This window comes from Neomonachus schauinslandi, chromosome 6 (assembly GCF_002201575.2).
Source record: "Neomonachus schauinslandi chromosome 6, ASM220157v2, whole genome shotgun sequence".
Taxonomy (NCBI): Eukaryota; Metazoa; Chordata; class Mammalia; order Carnivora; family Phocidae; genus Neomonachus; species Neomonachus schauinslandi.
Window position 1 is genome coordinate 15,108,932 of NC_058408.1, and position 22,913 is coordinate 15,131,844.

General features: G+C 37.0%; 1 protein-coding gene across 1 annotated transcript in view; it reads left to right on the forward strand.

Annotated features, from left to right (window-relative positions):
- USH2A (usherin) overlaps positions 1-22,913 on the forward strand; it is a 710,400-nt gene that overhangs the window by 150,358 nt on the left and 537,129 nt on the right. The window contains exon 13 of the mRNA XM_021698433.1: positions 10,366-10,549. Coding sequence (XP_021554108.1) covers positions 10,366-10,549 — 184 coding nt within the window. The remainder of the gene's footprint in view (positions 1-10,365; positions 10,550-22,913) is intronic.

The window sequence follows — 22,913 nt, forward strand, 5'->3', positions numbered from 1 at the left end:
CTCTCCCTCTTTCTCTCTCTCTCCCTCTTTCTCTCTCTCTCCCTCTTTCTCTAGAAGGACACACTCTGCTTCTGTCTCCCTCTCTGCATGGTTAAATGTCTATCCCATTACAGTTCTAGCAATACAGAGACTTATTAGCTACTTTGTGGTTACAATTCCAAGAAGGAAATTCTAATTGACTCAGTTTTGTTAGAGTAGCTATGTCTGAGCCAATTCACTATGGCCAGGAGTATTAGGATCATATAAATCATGACTTCTAGGAACCACTACTTAAGGTAGGAGCAAGGTGGTAAGGATCCCAGAGAACAGGATAATTACTAAGGGCTATGCAGATGGCCTACATGACTACTATAATATATTGCACTCTTTTGGCTTCAGAATCATCTTCTCAAATTTTCAATCACTTTTTTTTTTATATCCCAAGATGATACTTTTTCTCTTTTACTATTTATTAATATCTCTAATTTTGGAAATAAGGCACTCAGTCTCCTGCACAAATAACCATGATTTATATATCCTTCTTTCTAAATAAACCAGCCAAAGCTAATAGATCAAATGTTATATCCTTTTGAGTGATTATCTATTGTGAAGCTTATTGAGTGTTTTGTTCTGACTAGGATGTAGCTATGCAACAGAACTGGAGATCAACTGGCTCAGATCAGAATGGGAGGATCAGGGGTTTGGATCCTCCTGTGAGTTGATATAATCAGTAGAAGAAAAAAGAAACAGATTTCTTGAGTATATTTCTTTTTTTTTTTCCTGAGTATATTTCTTTTTTTTTTTCAAAGATTTTATTTATTTATTTGACAGAGAGAGCGAGAGAGCACAAACAGGGGGAGCAGTAGAAGGAGAGGGAGAAGCAGGCTTCCCGCCGAGCAAGGAGCCCGATGTGGGGCTCGATCCCAGGACCCTGGGATCATGACCTGAGCCGCAGGCAGATGCTTAACTATCTGAGCCACCCAGGCACCCCTTCCTGACTATATTTCTATTGGAGGTTTTGATTCCTAGAAATATCTGAGAGATTCCTACAAAACTAATTAAAGGCAATTTTTTCAAGAAAGGAAATATAATCAAAGCATATTATATGGCATAGCTGTGAAATAGATTTATATAGTCAGTCAATCTCTGAATATTGATTTAACCAAATAAAGGGATTATTGAGGAAGCACATAAAAAGCTGAATACTCATCCTCTGTTGTAGAAAGGCAGTAATTTAAATTTTCAAGGTTGAGAGGGAACAATATATGGATTTTATAGAGATATACAGAAATAAAAGCCAGATGAAGGTGGTTGCTGTGGACAGGGAGATTCCTGGGAGAAGGACAGAGCAGTGGACTGCTGTTATTTGCTGTGAACCTTTAAATTCTATTTGATTTTTAAAACTATCTGCATGTAAATTTTGATAAAAATACCAATTAAATTTAAAAATTAAAATATTGGAAAGTCATACTCAATCTTTTTCTTCCCCCGAAGGTCTCCTCTGTCTCCCTCTGGCCCCTTTCTTTTTGGGGTTTATCTCAGATAACATTGGTTTTCTAGGAGAGTAATATCTTAGTGTCTATTTGTCTAAGCACAGTTGTCACGAAACTCCGCTCCAAAGGTTAATGGCAAATTGTCCTGCCTTTTAAGGAAAATATAGAATGGGGATCATCCCTATAAATGAAAATAATTATCACATTTAAGATATTCTTGTATTTTACTTATTTATGTAGTCGCTCATTTCCCTTGTTAGAGTTTCAGTATCTTGAGAGCAAGGATTATATTATTGAACTTGTATAGCCACAATGCTAGTGTAATTCCTTGTACGTTGCACGCACTCAGTAAGTGGTTTAATTGAACACACTGAGAAATAATCAGGAGTTTTAAGAAGATTATCTGTGTTAGGGTTCTCCAGAGAAACAGAACCAGTAGGAGATGTGTATATACATCAGCTATACTGAGAATTTCCTTCATATATCTCCCCTGTTGGATCCCATTTCCTGAATCCTATGTGTTATTTTTTCTTATTTTATATATGTATTTGGTAGTACACTCTAGGAGCTTGTGAGAAAGAGTACAGGGAAGAAAGTTATTATTTTTTTTTTTAGAATTTTGAATGTCTGCAAATAACTTTATTCCACACTCACAACTATTTGAAATTTTACCATTATATAGAATCATTTTCACTCAAAAAAATTATTTCACCATGATCTTCTTGCAGAGCCAATTAGATTCTTTTACCCCTTTCTTTCTTTCCTTCTTCCCTCCCTTCCTCCCTCCCTTTCTTTCTTTTCCTTTTCTCTTCTCTTCTTTCTTACATTCTAGAAGCTTCTGCTATTTCTATACCCCTCATTTCTGACAATTATATGATGATGTGCTTTTGTTAAATAATTTTTCTGTGCACTCAGTGGGCCCTTTTGTCTGTAGATTCTTGTATTCTGGGAAAACCTATAAAACACCTTTACAACAATATCTAGACTAGTGTTTGACCAAACAACTGACACCAGAACTACCCAAGTTGACACATGAAATCACCCAGTACAGGCACCTTATATATAATCCCTGCATTCACTGCAGCACTTTGTCCCTGCAAATGCTGAACCCATGCACTCTCTGGTTTAACTTCTAAAGAGAAAACTCACCTTCTCTCAAAATGCAAGAGGGAAAATCTTCTGGTTGCGGAGGGGATTAACTATTCCTCACACCTGACTTCAGAAAGCTCTGGAATCTTCAATTCCAGACCTTTCTTTCTAGACTTATACCACCTGAATCAATCAGCTTACTGTTGGCTGCTCCATGGCAAGTGCTTAGCTTTTACTTGTGGACATCTGCCATTGACCTTCATCTCCTCTTCTTTCTTTTCTTTTATTTCATTTTTGGAGATTTCAGAAGGGAAAAATTGTTCGACTCTGCTTAGCTGAAATGTTGTCCTAGTAGTTTCTGGGTTGTAATCTTTTCAGCTAAATCCTTGCCGCTCTCCTCTGATTCCCCTCTGTTTCTACAACCCTTATCTCTTTTATCAAAATCAGTCTTGTTGTTTTTCCTTTCAAATAGATCCAGAACTGGTCCACTTTTTACCACCCCACTCACCCATTTTCATCTTTCTTCTGGACTGGCTGAGAAGCCTCCTAAACTTCCTTTCTCCTCTTTATTCTTCTCGAGTCATTTCTTAATGCGCAGCCAAAGGGGATGCTGTTTAAACTTTAGTCAGACTGTATCACTCCATCCTCCACTGCCTTCCCATCATTGCAGGTAAAAAACATGGCCCACATGAACTGTAACACCCACGATCCTTCTCTGACCTCATTTCCAGGAGTCTTTAGATCATTTGTTCCTTTCCAGCCTATAGGTCTAACTGCTGTTCTTCACGTTCTTCAGTGCTGGGCACATAGAGCAGTGTCTCCCTAGTGCATACTCCATCTGTGTTTCTTGAAATAATAAATAATTACATTTAAAAATTACCCCAGGGGCGGGGCACCTGGGTGCTGCAGTCGATTAAGCGTCTGACTCTTGATTTTGGCTCAGGTCATGATCTCAGAGTTGTGAGATCAAACCCAACCACGGGCCTTGTGCTGGGTGTGGAGGCTGCTTCAGATTCTCTCTCTCTTCCCCTCCCCCTGCCCCCCCCCCCCCCACTTGCACTCTCTCTCTCTCTCTCAAAAAAAAAAAAAAAAATTACCCCAGTGGCACTCTCTTCTATTTAGGCACAGGCACAATGCAAGTCTGTGAGCGCTCCTTTGTTGACATAGAGAGAGGATGTGGTTTTTACCCTGCCAGGGAGGAAAGAAAATAGTGGTCTAAGGACCTAATGGATTTTTTTGACAAAACAAGGTATTCTGTACCCATAGGTGTAGCATATGGAAAGGTCATGTGTTTATGGACTTTTTTTTTTTTTTTTTGGTCCTGCATTCTAGCTTCAGAAACTACTTTGAATTTTGTTTTCTGGTTTTCTTGTCTCTTCCTGTGAAATTTACATTGAAAAAAAGGACCCTTATCTTGAAGTATCTTTATCATAAACAGATGTTTCACAGTAGCCAGCTCTGCAGAATGCACATTAAAATGCACTGCTGCAATCTGAAGCTTTCTTTCTACTTCTTTAAACACATCTGAGAGACCTAGATCATATACCCCAGGAGAGAAGCTCCACACTGGTGTGTGTGAGTAGTGGGGCGTGGAGGCAGAAGTATGGGGTAGGGTAGGAGGGATGAACTCGCAAGCCTCCAGACTTCTGCCTGCCTTTTTCATCTGGTTGTAAATATTACTGGCCCCTAGTAGACTATTGCCCATAGATTCTTGTCCCACTTTCTTAAAAAACATTATTAGGAAGGTGCACATAATGAAACCTCATGTATTATTAACCTAACCTTACTATGAATGTACAAGGAATAGGCTTAATTCAACTAAAATTTATAGGCAATTTGTTAAAGCAGCAGTGCACATTAGAAGGTACATTAGAGCCACATTGGTTTTAATATGCCATTCAATAACTTGAACAGAGGTTAAAAATGCTGCTTAACCTCCATTAAGTATTTTAAAAATGCTTTAATTTAAAATTATTTGGAGTGTGTGTACATATATGAATGTACATATACCCACACTAATAAATATAGCACTAAATATGTTTTCCCAGTTCGTTTTTTTCAGTGCTGGATGACCTCGTAATGTTCAGTAGCAAGCACTTAATCAGAGGCTAGGCTGAGAAATGCAGGGAAGGATGTCAAGGCATCCTGAGCCAGTGACCCACCCTTGTCCTTGAGAACCAGAGGCAGAGAGGGTTTATTGAGGACTCTGCAGCTCTGGAATAAAATAAAGGCTAATTTATAATGAAAACAGCTTTGTATGACATGTTTTGTGCTAATAGGACAATTCCTCATGCTTTCCTCTGATATTTACTTTTGGTTTTGTTTTATAATTCATACAGACTATTAGAAAATAAAACGAAGTATCTTGTTTCATTAAGAAGCATATCATATTTGTTAAGTAATGAGCTCATAAACCAGAATTGCATGCAAGGCCCTGCCATTGGAATTGGAATTAGATGGCTGATATTCCATTAAAAATCAGTGCATCAAAGTTGAGATCCGGTTATGCCACATATCCTAGTGTTTGATGAAACAGCTTTGCAGATGAACATGTTTTCCACAGGGAGACCTAAGCCTCAGGATAAGAGCCTCTTCCTTGATAAACCACTAGGAAAGAATTTTTCATAAGCACTGTGGACCATAATCCCAGGCACATCAGTGGGGGAAAGAAGTACATCGACAAGTCATTACTTAAATCGTAATTTAAGGAAAATCCCACTTTCCTAGAAAATTGCCTCATAGAAATGGCAATGATGATAATAGGTAATATTTACTGAGTGTCTACAGTCTGCCAGGCCCTGGGATAGGGTTTTATCTGAAAAGTCCCATTGAATATGCACAATATTTATATGATGGAAGGACCAGTACTTTCCCACTTTATAGTAGGGGAAATGTATTCTAATTAAGTAGAAGAACCATTTACAAATCCAGGTCCAACTGACCTCAGAGTCTGCACCCTGAAAGAGTGAAACATTTTTCTGAACAATGCAACATTTGTCATAATCGTTCACTCAATGAATATCTGAGGGTGAGTTAAAAGAGATACTCTTACAAGTGTTTGTAGCCTCCCCCCACCCTGAAGCTCATCCTCACCCATGATTCTAGCTGACTGCTTTAGGTCCTGGGGTATCTCTGTTGTGTAGAATCTGAGTAATAGTTATAAAATGAAAATTAATAGAATTCTGAGAGGCTACCGTGATCTGATAATGAAGAGTTGAACTGAGTTGTCTAGAAATGGGATGATCTCCATGGACTAAGGTGGAGAAATTTCTGGGATGGTGGCAATGGCATGGGAGAGAAACTTTAGAGCATATGGTTGGTAACCACTGAGACTGAGAAAAATGGGAACAAAGAATATGAAAGTGTTTCTGTGGATTGTGAATACACATATCTATGTGTTATAATTTCCAAGACATAATCACAGCTGTTATTACTTATATTCATTGTTGTTATTGAATTTGATTTTTAAGGAATATGCATTTGGAGGCCCTTCATGGATATTCCCATAAATAGGAAAACTAGGTTTTTATAAAACAGCAAAGTCCAATAGAACGTTTTCCCTTATGTGAGCATGTTATTATATTCTTGGTTCTAAGAACAGGAAACATAGTTTTAGACTGATATTTTCTTTCTGAAGTTCTTTCCATCTGCCAATAAGGCAAAGATTACATTTTATTTTTATTTTATTTTTATTTTATTTTATTTTATTTTTATTTTAAAGATTCTATTTATTTATTTGACACAGAGAGAGCACACACAAGCAGGGGGAGCTGCAGAGGGCGAGGGAGAAGCAGACTCCCTGTTGAGCAGGGAGCCGGACAGATGAAGAGCTCTATTCCAGGACTCTGGGGTCATGACCTGAGCCGAAGGCAGACGTTTAACTGACTGAGCCACTCAGGCGCCCCCAAAGATTGCATTTTAAATATATTTTTCCTGATTCATATACAGTCCCTGCTATCCTTCCTGATAGGCTAGGCTTTTTGTCTTTACTATGTTCCTTTAAAGTGTTAAAGAGATCATCTCATATTTTAAGGGGTAACAGATATCCAACTGGTCAGGCAGCCAGCCACCTACCCATCTAGCTATCTACCCATTTCATTCACATATCCATTTTTTTCAGTAAACATCAATTGAATACATTACTGTGTACCAGGAGCTATGCTGGTGCAAGATATGTAATCATAAATGTATTAAGGCATTTGCTTTAGTAGGAGAAATGGACCTATACGTAAATATAACACAGTGTGACAAGTGCAATATTAGAAATGTCCAATATGAGAAGTAGTAAAGTGAAGGAACTGATTCATTCTTGAAGGATGGGGGGATCTGGAAAACTTAGTTGAGAACGTGACTTCTGACCTGAGTTTTTAAAGTAAACAGGAGTTGGTAAAGTAATCAAGGAGAGTATAGCAGCAGTCCAGGAAGAAGGAATAGGAGCAGAGGTTTTAAAACATATCTAAACTAATTGAAAAGAGTTTTTAAAAACTTTTAAATAAGAAAAATTATATCTTATGATGAGTAATATTAATATTTATGCAATTATTGACATTTGGTCAACTCTATGAATAATAATTTTAGCATTTTTATATAAAATTACCAAAATGGAAGAAAATTATTATTGTTTTAATTTGAAAATTAGCATCACTTACTATATTTCATTCTGAAAATATTAATTTTCAAAATCATTACTAGAAGAGTCTTGTTGCTTGGTATTGGTGAGCCACAAATTTCTTCCTAGACTCTTCTCTTAGTATTATGTCCATTCTCTGGCTTAGGGTGAGAATCATTTCTTCTAAATGGCTTGTAATTAGTGCTTAGCCTCAGCTCTGCCCTCCTTTTCTGAATAAGGCCTAGGGGTTAAACTTGTTTTCTTTCTCCCATTTCAAGACGTTGGCCAAGCCTGGTTGTTCATGGTCCTCAGGAGGGACATTGCTAGGAAACGGGCTCTTCTTTTATGCCCAGGACAGTGCTGTTGCTGTGCAAATAGCAACTATAGGAGATAATACCAACTGCCTTGCTAATAACTTTGAACTGCAAGGATTCTGCAAGTCTTCTCCTGGATAAAGCAACACTAGTTTATAATATGGGTGACTTTTTGCTTGAACTGCAAAAACACGTTGTTTTCCCCATTAGACTTGCCTTGTTTGGGACCAGGGGCTTGCTGAAATAAAACTGGCGAAAATAACAAACTTTAGTGAGCCGGTCAGTGTTATATATGTGCGAACTCTCAGCTCCACGTAATGTAAGATAATAGCATTTTCTTAATGACCATGCTTCAGAATGTGGTACGAAATCATTCATGGAGAGAAATATCAAAAAGATCCGTTAAAATGTTATGGACCTGAAGATGTGGAACATGACGTGGAGCTAATGGAAGGAGATCAGAAATGTATTGAGTGAAAGAAAATTAAGGTCAGTTATCTTTAAGCCACACTCTGGGGTTGAAGTTTAAGGAGGAGGGAAGGGAAAATGTTGTTTTCTATAGTTGGAAGTCATAAAAGGAGAGGTAATGGTCTAGAATTAGGCACATTCAGGTAAGGCAAGAAGTAATCACTGAGCAGGAAGGTACCTGAGTCATCCTAATTAGAACTGCTTAAAAATAGGACAACTAAAATACTGGTGGGATTAACCTTTATAATTATGCTCCAGAGAGGAGGGGAATTAACCCCAAGACAAGTTCCAGTACAGGCTTTTCCTTGAAGACCTACCTCCAGGTTGCAGCCTCCCTGTTTTTTTGTTTTTGTTTTTTCATTTTTGTTCTTCTCTGCTTATATCTCTGATTTTTCTATGGCATTTTTTATTTTCTGAAACTTGGGCAACCCAATTGTCTGTACCAAAATATACTCCCCCTTGTCTTTACAGATTTATCTAATAAATCATTTCTTGTAAAAATCATCTGTGATTGTTCTAGAATTCTCTGTGGCTTGAAGCTATTGCAATAAGTCCAAATTAATTCTACTTCTAAGTATCTGTGCTAATGGGTAATTTATCCAAATTGGAGAGTTGTTAGTATATTTATGATGCCATCATCAGGAATTTAAGGACCTAGGTACCTTCACAGGAAGAAAAATACATAGAATTGCAGCCACAGTGGTCTTGAATTCAAAATAAAAGCCTTTGAAATGTGCAACTTTGGTTGTATGGTGAATCAGGTATGAGAATATATATTAATTTGCATAACTGTATTTCTGGAAACACATATAAGGCAAATTGCTATCAATGGGTGCAAAGAAGCTAAGGGCATAATCTAGTTGTCAATTACTCTAAAAAATGGCAAGATCAGTCAGTTCTTTCCAACAGGTTGGAATGGCACTGATTTTGAGTTTCTTCCTTTTCTTTGAGCAGAATCTTTTTCTGTTTGACTATTTCTGTAACTTTCTAAGAGAGAATATGCTGGGCCAAGGAGAAGAAAAACAAATTGTTGGTGGCTATGAAAGAATGGCTTGTTTTCAACCAGAGACTCAAATGAGATTTATAATATATTCCAATTACTTTTTGTTTCTCCCTATAGCATAGTAATACACAGTGGATTCACTTTGTGTTCATATTCTTTCACTCTTTCAATATCAGTGATACATACCTACATTAGTGATGATGACAATTGTACAGATCATTTTCATTTGTCAGAACTTTATTCATTAGAATCTTTCTGCATTCCCTCTTCCCTGTGTTTCAGTAAAATTCCTTGTAACATTATGTATGTGCTATGTGTGTACACACATACCACACAACACCGAGAACCATTTCTCCCCCATACACCTGCTCCATCATTCTAATTTCTTTTTTTTTTAAAGATTTTATTTATTTATTTGAGGCAGAGAGAATGAGAGAGAGAGAGCACATGAGAGGGGGGAGGGTCAGAGGGAGAAGCAGGCTCCCTGCCAAGCAGGGAGCCCGATGCAGGACTTGATCCAGGGACTCCAGGATCATGACCTGAGCCGAAGGCAGTCGCTTAACCAACTGAGCCACCCAGGTGCCCTCCATCATTCTAATTTCTAATGTCTTTCTAATTTTATAGCTGTTGGTTATATGAAATTTTAAGCAACTTGAAAATATTTTTGAATCATATTTCTATTTCTTTTGCTATAAGAAACAAATATAGGTTTTATAATTAACCTAAATTCTGTGGGTTTTTAAATATAATACTTATAGAAATCAATGCCTACTTATAATTTGGTACATTTGCGTGAATTCATCAGATGTTTAAGGAGTGCCTACTTTATGACAAGCACTGTACTGGGTGCTGGGGAGACAGTGGTGAATTCATCAGACAAGGTTCCTGCCTTCATAGAGGTTACAATCTGGTGACAATGAGATTAATTAACCTTCCTAACCTTCAGTGTTCTCATATATAAAGTGAAAATAATAATAATAATACCTGAATTATTAGCATTGCTGTGAAGAGTGAGATAATGAATAAAAGGCTCTTACCATTGCCTCTGTTCCATAGTGTAAACTGTAATAAACTTGGTGGTGACTGTGACTAGGGAGAGGGCAGTGGGAATGGAGAGTAGAAAGTTTAAAATTCTTAGAAGACAGTATACATAAGACTCAGTGATTAGCTAGATGTAGGGGTGGAGGGTTGTGAAGGACTCAAGGGTTGCCAGTTTTAGCAAACTACAGAATGCTCAGTTAAATTTAAATTTTGGATAATCATAAATTTTTAATATAAGCCACCTTTGTATTGGCCATTGGAAAGTGCCATGATAGCGTTCCGGTTTTGGGTGTAATCAAAACACTATCTTTTAAAGAAAAGCCTGGATGGGAAGTAATAACTAAACACTTTTCATTTCTTTATTTCCAGGTTTTTATATTTCTCCAGGCAATGCCACTGGCTGCCTGCCATGTTCATGCCATGTAACAGGTGCAGTTCATCACATCTGTAATAGCCTAACTGGTCAGTGCATTTGCCAAGATGTTTCCATTGCTGGACAAAGGTGTGACCATTGTAGAGACCTTTACTTTGGATTTGATCCTCAGACTGGAAGGTAAATATTTTTAATAATATTTAAATATTTGTATCAAATTACATTTGTTAATTACTTTATATCATAACAATGATTTTTTTGTCAGTGTTTTATGTAAAAAGCAATATTTTTTGTCCTCCCTAGTTTGTTGATATATTTTTGACTCTTTGATGTCTGCATTTGTTAAACATAATAGTAATCTTTGAATATTTCCTAGAGTTCCAATGTATAGGTTGCTGAATGTTGATAGATGTCCCTAGTATTAAGGTCTGCAAATATTTAACTAGATAAAATCCTTTTCCCTCAAAGAACTTAGAATTTGGTTGGAGAAAGACAGGTAAAGATATATCCGTAAAAGTAAATGTGTGCACATGTACACACACACACACACACACACACACACCATAAGGGCTGGGATATACAGCGTATGTATATAGAACCTTTATTCTACATGGTCCCTGAATTTATTGCTTATTTATTTGTTTACTGCATCCATTTATGTTGTCCTTGCCTTTCTAATTTACATTTAAAGACCAGTAGGAAAAAAAAAAGGAAAATAAAACAGAAAAAAAATAAAGACCAGCAGATTAAAACATATTTTTGTATAAGTGACATGATTTTTTCCCTAGTGTGTAAAGTACATTTTTTAAAATAAATTACCCACTTTTCAAAGTTACACATCTTTAATGTTCTACTTATTGTTCTCTGAATATCTGTGGACATTTATTTTCATGCATGTGTGCTCATTGTATTTTTGAAAATGTGCTGGAATGCTAATTCCATGTGTGTTTTTGGGTCTGGTCAGATTATAAGTTTGTCTAGGGTTGGGACTGTATCCATGAATTCTTTGGCATTCCTCTCCCCAAGCAATAGTATTATGTTCTGTGCACACCAATCAAAGCTGTTTCTCAATACGCGTGTGTGTGTTTATAAATAAAATTGCTAATTAGTCAAGGGTTTGAGATTATCTGGGCTCTTTTCAACTCATTGTCCCCTGCTGCCTGCCTTTTGGCTGTTGCACTCTTCATTAACACCTCGATTAGAGTGTGGACAGGGTGACAGGGTAAATTATTGAAAAAGAACTCAAAACTAGTGTATTTGGCTTTCTACAAAATCCAATGTGATTTAAAACCTTTCACATGATATTTAAAATATGTATTAAAACAATTATTGTTCTTATTACATATCTTTTTGTTTTTTAATCCATGCTGTTCTGCTTCTGTTACCATTGGAAGGAATATCATCTTGGAGGTCTGAGAGTATTACTACTCCTTTCTGCAGATAATAAATCACTCTGAATGAGTATAGAAAACACATGGTAGAGTAAATGTTAAATAAAAAGTATTGCCAGGATTTTGATAGTAAAATTGGGGTCAGTTATTGTACATATTATCTCCTCTACGTACTTTTTATTGAAAGACCATCTAACAAATTCCCCAGTTGGAATTCTTACGTTGGTTTGTTTCACTCCTGGCCACCTCTATCTTTAGGTTTCTTAAATTTTCCATAGTCTTTCTGACAACATTTAATTACCAGAGAAAAATATTCCCCCAATCTACTCTCCTCCTTGGAATACTCATCCCCATCTATGGCGTTTTGTTCCAGTCTCTTACCCATTTCCTTTCTACTGATCCCCCTCGTTATTCTTCCCAGTGTTACCACTAAAACCCTTTATTAATGGCCAGAAGATTTCTAATGGTCTCAGCTTTTTCACTTAACTTTAAGTGAATCCGATTCCTTCATTACACTACTCATCTGCTCTACAAAGTTCTTAGATTCAGGCTGACCTTTACCTTATTCTGCTTTCCTCTAGTTTATCTACCCAACCCAGTCCCCAACCGAGTCAAATTCAGGACCAAGAATTACTTACAGAATAGTGTTCTATCACCTCTCACTCTGCAGTAGGAGTTGCTAACACTTGGGATTAGACTCCCTGTATTAAAAGCTGGGTTTAAATGTTAACCTAAATTGATGAGAAATGGGGAGAGCCAAAAAAAATAGGTATAAACTACATTATTAGAATAAGGTGCTGAAGTGAAAATCAAGAAGCAGAGCTCAGTAAAATAAAAAAGGATGAGTGCAGGTTGGAGTCTAGGAGAGAGCCAGAGTGTGAAAAGCCAGGTAGATTCTAAAGAGCAAAAGATCCAGGGTAAGTATGGGTTCAAAGCAAAAAGATTCATGACAAATTTATATAAATATAATTGTATATCTTTACATATTAGCTGACTCCTAATTACATCTAGTCAGATTAGGAACTACCTTTTAAAAATCACAAATTGTCCTCTGACATGATACCACTTTTCTTCCATCCTCATTGTACTTATCTTCAGATTTCCAAGTTTCCATTCACTGAGAACTTGATCAGAGGGATGGTCTTTTTCTCCCTCACCTCTCATTCATTTAATTCCCATTCCAGCAACCAATTTTCATGAACATAACCAGGTTTTTTTTGATCATGGAACTTCTCTTCTTCTCAAATCTTCCTAATCCTTGAAATGCTACTCTGTGAACACATCACATCTTTCCAATCTTGTCTCCAAATTCCCTCATAAATGGCTCCCAACTTTTCTCAAACCCCTCATCTTTTAACCCTACCTAATGCTCTTGATCAACCCCATTCCTAACTTTCTCATCTTTTACTCCTAGTCTGGAGCAAAACCACCTTAATCCTGACTCTCTTGAGTAATCCGAGTGCTATTAAAACCTCTCCCTTCTGCTGTACTGTGGGTCAGCTCCGGGGATGATGACCCTGCTCCTGCCCTGAACCTGGGAGGGCTTGAAGACATGTGTCTGTGCTGATTGGAAATACTGCCATGCATTAACTTCTCATTCCCTTGCTTTCTCTCCACCTTTAAACTATTGCCAGTTTCTTCAAGTCCTTGTCCTTGCAGCTAATCTTGTCCTCTGCTTCATAGACTAAACAGAACCAGACATAAGTATCTCCAGATTATCTTCTCTCCAGCTCCAATTTGTCTATATTGTCACGCGTTCCCAATTTTAAATCTAGTCTTAGAAGAAAACAACATATAATTTATAATGACATATTGCCTGTTCTGGATGTGTCCCCTCCTGTTTTTCTCCCTTTGCTCCCCTCTCTGTGTCCCCTTTACATCTCCTTCTTCCTCTGAACTTTGTTGCATCAAATCCTCCCCTTATTTTAACTTAAATCTTTCCCCACTGGCTATATCATAACTATCTACAAATATGATCTTCATCCCCATTTTAAAGCCTCTTTTGCCTCTGCCCTGCCCTGTGAACCCTGGAAGTTGAGTCTACTCTCTCACTATTCAATCTTACTTACTAATATTTACAAAGAGTAGTCTTTTTTTTTTTTTCTGCATTTTCCTTCTCATGAATTCCTCAGTCACCATATTTAGTGAAAGCGTTAGCAGAACTTACAAAGTATGGGCAGCCAAGAACTAGTTAGATGACTCTTAAAATGCTCATCCAAATCAAAGAAAGGAAGATAGCCAGAAAAAGTACATAAAAATGGGTTAAGGAAAAGATAAGCTCAGAGAGAGGGGTTTCACTGGAGGGAGAAAGCAGGGGTCAGTGGTGCCTCTCAGTGAGAGGGTCTTACTAGATGCCTTGCAAGGTGATATGTGTCTCCTGAAGTTGAGGAGACCAGTGGACTGATATATTTCTTAGACCTGGAAAATCTATACAAGGAGAGACCATCTGTCAGGGCAGTGAAAGAGAGTGCTTTGATGATTTTATACTCCCAGAGTTTTTCAGGCAAAGGAAAGAGTGTTTTGTCATGACTAGATAAGGTCTACAAGGAAGAGGGACAACATAGGGTTGGTTATCTTAGCACTTCTACAAAGGGCCACCCGGAAGGTTAAAGAGGCCCAAATAGAGAAGAAGATGAGATTCTGGTGAACTACAAAATTAGTTAGCAACCAGTTGGAATAGAGATACATCTGATTTCTCTAAAATTATAGGTGAGAGATACCTAGTAGAGGGAGAGAGATCAATGAAGAAATCACAAAAGTAACACCTCCGGTGAAGAGTCAGCTTTGTACACTGTGGGACCAGAGAAAGCAGCCTGCTTTGGGTTTTGCTGGGAGCTCCTGCCCCTCCTATGGCCCATGCATGAGAGAAGAGGAGAGTAATAAAAAGAGCAGTAATAAAACTCTACCTTCTCTGGTTGTAGACTTGCTGCTTTCATCATGTCCTAGCTAGAAAAAAGGGGAGAAGTCTATTCTTTAAAATATCTATTCTTTGAATAGATTGGAGTATTGACTAATATACTGGACTACACATTTTATTGTCTGAATTTAGCCCATTTTTTCCTGCAGCTTTATTTAGGTATAATTGACAAATATATGTATATTCAAAAGATCAGGGAAAGATGAGAGTAAAATTGATTTATGATTGCTTCTTATGACTTCTGGTTTTTCAATGTATCAATTATTTTATTGTCCTCCCTATTACTTAAAATTAGCTCTTTCTTTGGCCTCCAAGATCCTATCTCTCTGATTTGTCTTCTCTTTTCTTGGTTATTCCTCTTTAATCTGCCCCTTCAATTTACATATCTGTGTTTATGATTTTAGCCACTATATGATGTTAATGACTCCCCAATATATCATCATCTATTCAGATCTCTGCCATGAGCTCTAGGCCTATAGTTACCTATCTCTTTGAGGTTTAAATTAGCATGTCTCTCATTCTTAACATAGCCAACACAGAACTAATTCTTCTTTATATTACTTTCCTCATTTCCTCCCAAAATGAAAATAAAAGTCTCAAGACATCTCATGGCATCATCTTCTTGGTGAAGGGATATAAATCTTTAAATTTAAGTCACACCACCCATATGTGAGTGGGGCTCAGGATCCTCTCATATTGGACAGGATTGGCTCTGATACTGAGCATAGGTTGCCACTAGAAAGAGCTATTGGAAGTAAGAGCTACCATATATAATGTAGCTTCTCTGAAATGAATAGAAAGAATAAAGCTTCCCATGACCATTTGAGGGAAATCAGCAGGATTTGTCCTCTGCTAAAATCAGTCATATGGAATGCCTGTGCTTTGAGTTGACCCTTTTATTCCACTGATGAGTTCGACTGTCTCTTTTCACTTTAACGTTGATAATCGTTAGAGAAGAAATCCGCTGGCCCAGAAGGTCATAGAGAAAGATATTTCAAAATGTGACAATGAGAATTGCTTAAGTTTACACTTTTGCTCATCATTGAGAAGAGATAAAAATGGATTTTATTCTTTTTATGTTTTCCATTCCTTTCCTGAATGATATTGAAATCTCTTTGTTGACTTCTGGTTGTTATTGTGTATATATACTAACACTGACTATTTTGAAAATGTGCACAAAGATGACTAAAATATATGGGATTCCATTTAGTAGAAGGAATTTTGTTTCTTGAAAGAAAACTTCACTTATAGTCAAAATATATACAGACATACTGCATAGGAAAATAACTATTGATGCCCTGATGACAAATTTTTTTTAGAAAAGAAAGAAAGTCAACTAAAATGAATCAAATCTATTTTGAACTAGGTACTGTGGTAGGTACTTTCAAATATACATTTTTTTCACCAATTTCCAAAATTCTACAGCAGATTGTCAGTACTTTATTGTTAAACAAGGAGAAGATGCACGTATCATTGTATCTCTTTATTCACTTAGAAAATAAATTAACTTTCTCATCTGCTTTTTCCATTTATATATTCAGGGGACATTATTTAATCCTCCATGAAGTTTACACATTATACCAGCTCTTCTTCATGTTCTTTTTATTGTACACAGTTATATTTCCTATATTTTTCTCTTGGCTTATTTTCTAGACTTTTCGTATATTCCCAAAGGCAAAATAAATAAAATAGGCCCTCACCCTAAACTACAGAAACAACAGCAAAAATCCACCAAACACAACAGTAACAGGCTGGAAAATCATTTGCCTGTTTTCACCCAAGTGGTTCATTCTTCAAAAGTTACCTATCACAAAAAGGGGGCATGTATTTTAAAAAGCTGATCCAAGTGCAAAAATCACTGTGTTTACCTCTGACATATAAAGCAAACATGATTTAATCAGTATTGAAAACAATGAAGCAAAAAAAGTCTGCCCACTGAAAAATCAATAAAGGAAAAAAAAGTATATCATATTTGTCTAAACCAAAAAGAATGAGACAAAAATGGCCCACATTCAATTCATCTCAGCTGGTAGTTGAGACCCATATTTGACACACTGTACACTCTGGTACTGTCCTCAACCTGACCTGTAAGTATGAGTCCTCCTTCCCATGGCCAAGCTTGCTCTAGCTCATCTGGTGTAGCACTATTTCTCTTATGTACCACCCACACATCACAGTCCCCCCAAATTTCTCCTCTAATGACTTCTTCTCTCTCTATTCATTAGTTGTATTTTGTCTTTTTGAGCCTCAAGGAGCTAGGAGCTAGAAGTATCACTACTGGTCTCTTATTAGCTGACACACACCAAACTGTAATTTTTCTCAGATAGTAGGAGATTGGGATCTGAAGAAGAATCTGAAGGCTCAGAGTCCTAAAACATAGGATAAAGTAAAATTCTTCCATGACCACATTATTTTTGGTTTTGCTGCAAACATTCTCCATTTGAACACTGAATTATAGATCTGGTATGTTAATCTTTTCACATGTGTATTTCCAATTGATCTCAATTGGTCTTTCTTTGAAAACCAGATCAATGACTTCAAATGAAAGCAGATAATTTACTTGTCAACTTATGTCCATTCATGGTGTGGGAATACTGGGGAATGTGCCTCACAGATTTGTGCTCCACAATGACTCTTTGTTAGACAGCTGGCTCTTATCCAGGGTGATGAAAGTAAAAGGGCTATATACCTCTCATCATCTAGTGATCTAGCCATACCACAAAGTAGTGGCAGAGTTCCCAGAAACAGAGCAGAACCCTTGAGGCCTACACTTGAGACTGTCACATTGTTACATTTGCCTTATTCTATTGGCCAAAGTGAGTCACAGACCAGCCCTTATTCAGGAATGGGGAAATAGATTCTACTTTTGGATGATGGAATTTAGTTGGTTTAAAGGGGCCATAAAGAGAGGGGTGAAGAATTGTGATCATTTTTACAATCCCCCATGACCACTAAACAGTATATTCTTCTTTCATATAGATTTTGTATGATTCTCTAAGAAATGTCCATTTTTATAAATTAGCATTTATTCAATGTGATGTAATAAGTATAACTCAGTGTTGGGTATCAGGATATCTAGGTTCCAGTTATGGCTTCTCCACTTGACCAGGCATATTAGTTTCCTATTACTACTGTAATAAATTACTACAAATTTAGTAGCTTAAAACAACATGAATCTATTCTCTCACAGTTTTGGAGGTCAAAAGTCCTAAAGTAATTTTATTGGGCTCAAGGGATCAGCAGGCCTATGTTTCTTTTGGATACTCTAGGAAAAAATCCATTTCCTTGCTTTTGCCAATTTGAGAGGCCACCTACTTCCTTAGCTCATGGCTCCTTCCTTCATGTTCAAAACCAGCAGAGTAATGTTTTCTCTCTTTTCTGACCTCTGCTTCTGTTCTTCCAACTTTTCACCCTAACTCTCACCTTCCTGCTTCTTCCTATCATTTTGTGACTACATTGGACACTTTTGGATAATCCGGGATAATTTCTCCATCTCAAAATTCTTAATCCCATCTGCAAGTTACTTTTACCAAATAAGGTGTAACATATTCACAAGTTCCAGATATTAGGACTTGGAGATTGTTGAGAGGTCATAATTCAACCTACTGTGCCAGAGTTCAGCAAACCATGGCCTGCAGGCCAGATCTGACCTGCCATCTCTTTGTGGAAATAAAGTTTATTAGAACACAACATATTCATTCTTTATATATTGTCTATGACTGCATTCATACTACTACTGCAGCGGAGATCTAATGGCCCACAAAGCCTAAAATATTTACTATCTGTTCCTTTATAGATAAAGATTGCTGACCCAATAACCAGATTCACTGTCACCTTGGGCAAGTTACTTATTTCCACTAAGAATCATAAAATCAGCTTTTTAGACTTGGAAAGAACGTTAATTTTGGTTAAACTCTGCCCTATACATTTCTCTGCATAAATCACCTTTTCAGAATAACTAGTCACTCAGTTTCTGCTTGAAAATACAGAACTAAAAAGAACCTCTCTGTCTCATGGAGTAACTTGTGTTTGTTTCAGACAACTAATTCTGAGAAAGATCATTTCATTCCTGTGCCTAGTTTTATTTCTGCCTTCCGAGACCATAGTGAATAAGTGTAATCTCTCTTCTACCTTAAAACACTAAGAATTTGAACCTGTTACCATGCCTTGAAGTTATTATATTACTATAATGTGGACGTTAAGGAAACTGACATGAGGGTTTCTTCTAGATGTAAACATATGTGATATTGTTAATATTGTGAATCTGCTGATATTTCATTTCTTTTAAATATTTGGTTTTGGTGACCAATATGTAGGATTAGGTGGAGTGTCAATAAAGGGGAAAGTGGTAGGGATTGCAGGTGCAGAATCTCGCTAAGCAACCTCTTCTCTAAATGACAGGAATACCACCTCCCTGGACTCAGATGTCATAGTTGCCTGGATGCAAGAGATTGCCCAGATTTAGTCCTGATGAGTCCCTTTATTTGTGCCTGGGAAGGCTTCACTACAGAGGGTGGACTGGGTACCATTAACTCCTCCCTTCTAGATGAGATGATACCATTCTCACTTCTTCTCCAGTAAGCCATGTGTATGGCTTTCAGTTCACATAAGGAGGATCTCTAAGCCCCAAATCCCTCTCCTATAATTCTGATTGCGGTTCCAAGAGAATCCAATGCTATTCATAGGCTGTGATGAAAGGAAACCTAAGAACCTCAGTGAGACACACTTCTATTGCAGAGAGGAAATATAATCTTAACCAGGGAAAACCAAAATCATCTTAAGAGCACTCTAGCACTTACAAGATCCTGAACAAGACGACTGAACTGAGAACTCTTCTGGCCTTGGGGTGTCATAGCAGAGGCCAATCTCGAAGAAAGCTGTCCCTTCCCTGGGGGACAGGTTAGCTAGGGGAAGAGCTAAGCTGATCAAAAAGGGCTCAAAAGAGCTAAATTGTCCTCAGAGCTACATGTCACATTTGATTTATCTGTGATGTTCTATTCTGAGTCTAAAGCTTTCCTAGTGCTTTATTCATTCATTCATCCATTCAACAATATTTATTGAACCTTTACTGTGTGCTAGGCTTTGTGCTGGGGACGGATGGAAGAAAACTCTTGGTCCAATTTCTCCAGTTCACTTTAAAGCCTCTTTCTGTTTTAGTCATTAATAATCATTAATAATCCTTTTCTAAATTCCCTCAGCAATTTGAGATTTCTTCCTCTTTCATTCTTTATGTTGAATGGTGTCCCCATCATCTACCTATCAGCAAATTAGAAAACTGGTAATAACTCCATGCCCTTCTTTGCTTCTCTTCCCAATTCGCCTACCTCATACTACTGATTTTACTTACTCAACGTAAGTAAAACTATCCCTCTCCTTTCCATTGTTCCTTACCATTATCACCATTGTACCTAATCTAGCAATATCTTGCCTCTGCTTACCTTTCCCATTTAACCTTGTCTGTTACCCCTCCCTATTCTGAATTTATATCCAAAAATTTTGAATTGCTTATAATCTCATACCTTCTCCTGATGTTTCTTATCTCTCTCTCTTCTCCCTCTCTGACTTGCTGGGCATATTCCTTTTTAATATTCCTTTTAATAACTTGAGAATCCTCAAGCAGACTCCCCACTGAGCACAGAGCCCAATATGGGGCTCAATCCCAAGACCCTGAGACCATGACCTGAGCCAAAATCAAGAATTGGATACCTAACCGAATGAGCCACCCAGGTGCCCCCAAGATTCCTTCTTCTATTTTTTTAAGATTTTATTTATTTATTTGAGAGAGAGAGAGCGAGCACAAGTCCAGGGAGGAAGAGGGACAGGCAGACCCGCGCTGAGTGCAGAGCCCGACAAAGGGCTCAGTCCAGGACCCTGAGATCATGACCTGAGCCAAAATCAAGAATCGGATGCTCAACTGACTGAACCACGCAGGTGACCCCCAAGATTCCTTCTTAATACTCTTTCAGCTGTCCCATTCCCTGCCACCATGTAGTTTTCCTTGTCTGTGCCCACAGAGAGTCTGCATACATCTTTATTAATGCTGTATTTTATATTTTTCACTACACTACGAGCTCCTTGAAGACAGGGACAACTCTATCTTATTCCTTTTTATGTTCTCAGTGTCTCTTCTGGTCCTGGAACATAATTGGACCTCAATGAATATTATTTATGTCAGTCGATATGTTTAAATAAATTTGATGGTACCCATGAATTGAGGCCCCCGATAGAAGAGAGGTGTTGAAAGAGAAATGTCAATAAAGTGATCTATATCCTGGAATACATCCATAGACCTCCTGCAGTAGCTCTCCCTCAGATGATAAAGCTTCTGACAATGAAATGCATCATTGAAACACACTCCTTCATTAATAGTGATGTTTTGCAGTAATAATAAGCAGGATAGCTCTTCTCTTACTATTTGCACAACTGGACTAAGTTCCATGGAAAGGAAAATATATGAGATTTGTGATTAAAGAGACAGAAGCCTCTTAACTTCTTTCCCATTGTACTCAGTAAACACTGAGTTACTGAAGGGCCCAAACAGAACTAGAATAGCAGAGTGCTGGCAGAGATTAGGGATGCTTTACTCCTGTTTTGTTTACCATAATGAACTGGTCAATAAACATCACAAATTGTTTATCTATATAAATCTTGACAGATTACTCTTTATGAAATCCATTTAGCAAGTGAGGTTTTCCCATAAGGATGAAAAATGAAGATTTTAAACAGATTGCGGGAGAAGCTCTGGCTGTACCAGGAGATTCAGTGTAATAAAGGTTTCTTTATATTAATATTACAAAAACCATTTATCCTGACAAAATCAATATCACAATTCATCTTAGTTTGGTGTTTCTCTTTCTAGGTTTAAAATGTCTTCTCCTTTATTATGTATAAGTTTGTTTTAATAAACGTGAAATATATTTCATTTAGGAGGTGCTCTTGAGAAGGGATAACTTGTAAAATGACATCAAACTTGTAGCTTATTTGCTAAAGAGTCTTGGAAATGTTTAAAATTATATTTGAGTGGCTGAGAAATTTATAGGAATCATTTTACTTAAACCTTAATTACAAAATTATCCCTAGTGTCCTTTGCATTAGAAACAAACTATAATATTCAGAAAAGTCTCCCATGAACTTTGTTCAGGTAAAATTCTCTCACTGAAGTCAAGCAATTATAACAAGTCAGATAAGTTAGGTATAACAACAGCTGGGATAAGAGACTATAAAATCAGGAATAGTCACATTTAATTACTCAAAACATTGCATGCTTTCCTAAGAAGCGATTTATTTATTCCATTTGGATGCAGAACTTAATATCCCATGGATATTGACAGAGCAGCCTTGGAGTTAAGAGTGTAGCAGCTAGCTGGAAGAAAATAGAACTACATCAAGGAAGGGAATTATGTTATACTCTGGAAACTATTACTCTAAATGTACTGTATGTAAAATAAGTGTGATTGTCTCATGAGTGAATGGTAATAAAAACTGAAATACTCAAGAGACACTTATTCATGAGTGGTGTGGTGATGTATATATACATTGGGAGAAGATTGCCTCTTATTGTTTATGCTTACCAATATCACATTAAATGCTTACAAACAATATACTCTAAGTAATGGCATATAATGAAATTAAGAGCAAATCAAATATTTTGTTGCTTATTTAATTCCGTTTTAATTTCAGTGCATAATTTTCTTCAGCTCTGATACTTAAGTACCCTAAACAAAACATCTATTTGAAATGGAGTTCTGATACATGTCTATACATAAAGGACTTAATATAGTTGTTTATAGGGGGAAAATATCCTTTTATCATGACATAAAAAGGGCAAACTACAGTATAGTGGTTTTCAAGAGAAACTGTACTTTATTTATTCCCAAGGCGATATTAGTCCATAAAACAAATTTGCAGCTTATTTAGCAGTCCTTAGCTTTTATCAGCCTTTTTAAGGGTGTTGAATGATTACCCGAGAGATCACACTGTAGAAGTTGAAGAGGGATAAAGAAACTATCCATCTAGCATCTTTATTAGAAAATAGAGGTGAATCCATCTAATGTTGTTTTAAATGTACCACATGGAAAGTTTCTGTTTACAAGTGAGTTGTCTTTTTCCATGTGCTGTTTTTGCCTCTCTAATACTTCATGGTGCCAAAATAGCTTATCCCTATCAATGACATATGGCATGATCTAAGATCTAATGGCATATACTAAGAATTTGAATAACTTACCCAGAGGAAACA